This window comes from Rhinopithecus bieti, unplaced genomic scaffold (assembly GCF_001698545.2).
Source record: "Rhinopithecus bieti isolate Rb0 unplaced genomic scaffold, ASM169854v2 scaffold_3422, whole genome shotgun sequence".
Classification (NCBI taxonomy): Eukaryota; Metazoa; Chordata; class Mammalia; order Primates; family Cercopithecidae; genus Rhinopithecus; species Rhinopithecus bieti.
The window spans coordinates 1-1,472 of NW_016843447.1; the positions used below are offsets into that span (position 1 = coordinate 1).

A 1,472-nucleotide genomic window follows, 5' to 3' on the forward strand; every position below is an offset into this window, starting at 1 on the left:
GGGCCACAGGAAGGCAGGAGCCACAGCCAAGGGCGAGCCAAGCGGGACTGCGCTGGCGGCGCTGAATGAACCGGAGCTGGACACCGAGGCCCGCGCCCCAAGGAGTCGGGGGGGCTGGAAGGGGAAGGACAATGCGTGGACAGGGCCTAGCTGGAAGGCGGGGTCGGCCAGGCCATCGCAGGGCGGGGCCTAGGCCGTTGAGGGGCAGGGGAGGAATGGGACATGTTCATAGCCAGGGGCGTGGAGCCCGAGGGTTGAGAGAACTAGGCCTTAAAGGAAGGGTCAGAGCTGGACGCGGAGCAGGAGCAAGAGCCAGAACTGGAAGGCGGGGCCAGAGCTAGAGGCTGGGGCCAAAGCCGGGTTGCGGTCAGAGGACAGGGTGGGCGTGAGGCTCAGGGGCGCTGTACGCACCTGCAGCAGCAGCTGCACCATGCTAAGGCTGTTGTTTTCCACGGCGTGGATGAGCGGGGAGCGGCCGCTCTTAATGTCCTGCGGCGGGGAGGGAAGGTCTTTGAGTTTCTCCAAACTCTGCTCCAGCAGCCGGCGACCCTCATCTCGACCGCATCCCATTCGTGGGTTCCAGCCTCTCTCGGGTCAGATACTCCAAGCCCCGCCCCACGCGGGCGCTCTCCCACGCCAGCCCCACACTGGCCCCGCCCCCGACAAGACCCCGCCCCTACTAAGGCCCGGCTCCCTCCCAGCTCCTAATGCGCGCTCACCACTGCGTCGATGTCCGCACCGCGCTCCAGTAAGAGCTGCACGGTTTCTTGGCACTCGGTGTTCACTGCCACGTGCAGGGCGGTGAGCCCTGAGGGAGGGGAAGGTTTGGTGAAACCTAGGCCTGGGGCTTTGCGGCCGCTGATGGACTCCAGGTCCGCTGGACAGCCCAGCCGTGCCCCGCGGTAGACACTTACCGTCGTAATTGCGAGCCTCCAGGTCCAACGTGCCAGGAGCTGCGCTGTCCAGCAGGGCTCGCAGGCAGGTTGGGCTGCGGTGCTCGCACGCCAGGTGGGCGGCCGTCTGGCCATGGCGGTCCAGCGCCATGGGGCTGGCACCAGCTGTCACCAGGAGCCGGACCACAGACGGTAATGTGGTGATTACAGCCAGGTGGAGCGGTGTCTGGGGAACAGTGACTGTGAGGGACCTGTGTCCAGCCCTGCTCTCTAGTCCTGCCTCCCTCAGGTTTTCTGAACCCTTACTCCTCATCCTGCAGTCTTCCCCAGGAACAGAAACCTGAGACACCTCCTGTCTCAGATTCAAGAGTGGGGGACCCATGCTCCTCCTTCCCCAGGACCCAGAAGACTGGGCCTCCAACCTCCTCTTTCCCTAGTACCGAGATTCTGGGTCCCCAGCCCCCTCCCTCCTCACCTAGGAGGTCTTTAGGCCCCTCCCTCTCAGGAACAAGGAGTCCAAGGCCTCAGAGCCCTTCTTCGCCAGGAACCAGGAGCCCGGAGCACCTCCCTACTTAGAGT

General features: G+C 64.8%; 1 protein-coding gene across 1 annotated transcript; it reads right to left on the reverse strand.

Annotated features, from left to right (window-relative positions):
* Nucleotides 1–208: 208 nt before the first annotated feature.
* LOC108525094 (B-cell lymphoma 3 protein-like) lies at nt 209–1,466 on the reverse strand. The gene is made up of 3 exons (XM_017866172.1): nt 915–1,466; nt 720–808; nt 209–489 (listed from the first exon to the last, which is right to left on the reverse strand). Exons 1-3 carry the CDS (start codon nt 1,273–1,275, stop codon nt 283–285), a joined length of 657 nt encoding a protein of 218 aa, XP_017721661.1. The 5' UTR covers nt 1,276–1,466; the 3' UTR covers nt 209–282.
* Nucleotides 1,467–1,472: the final 6 nt, after the last annotated feature.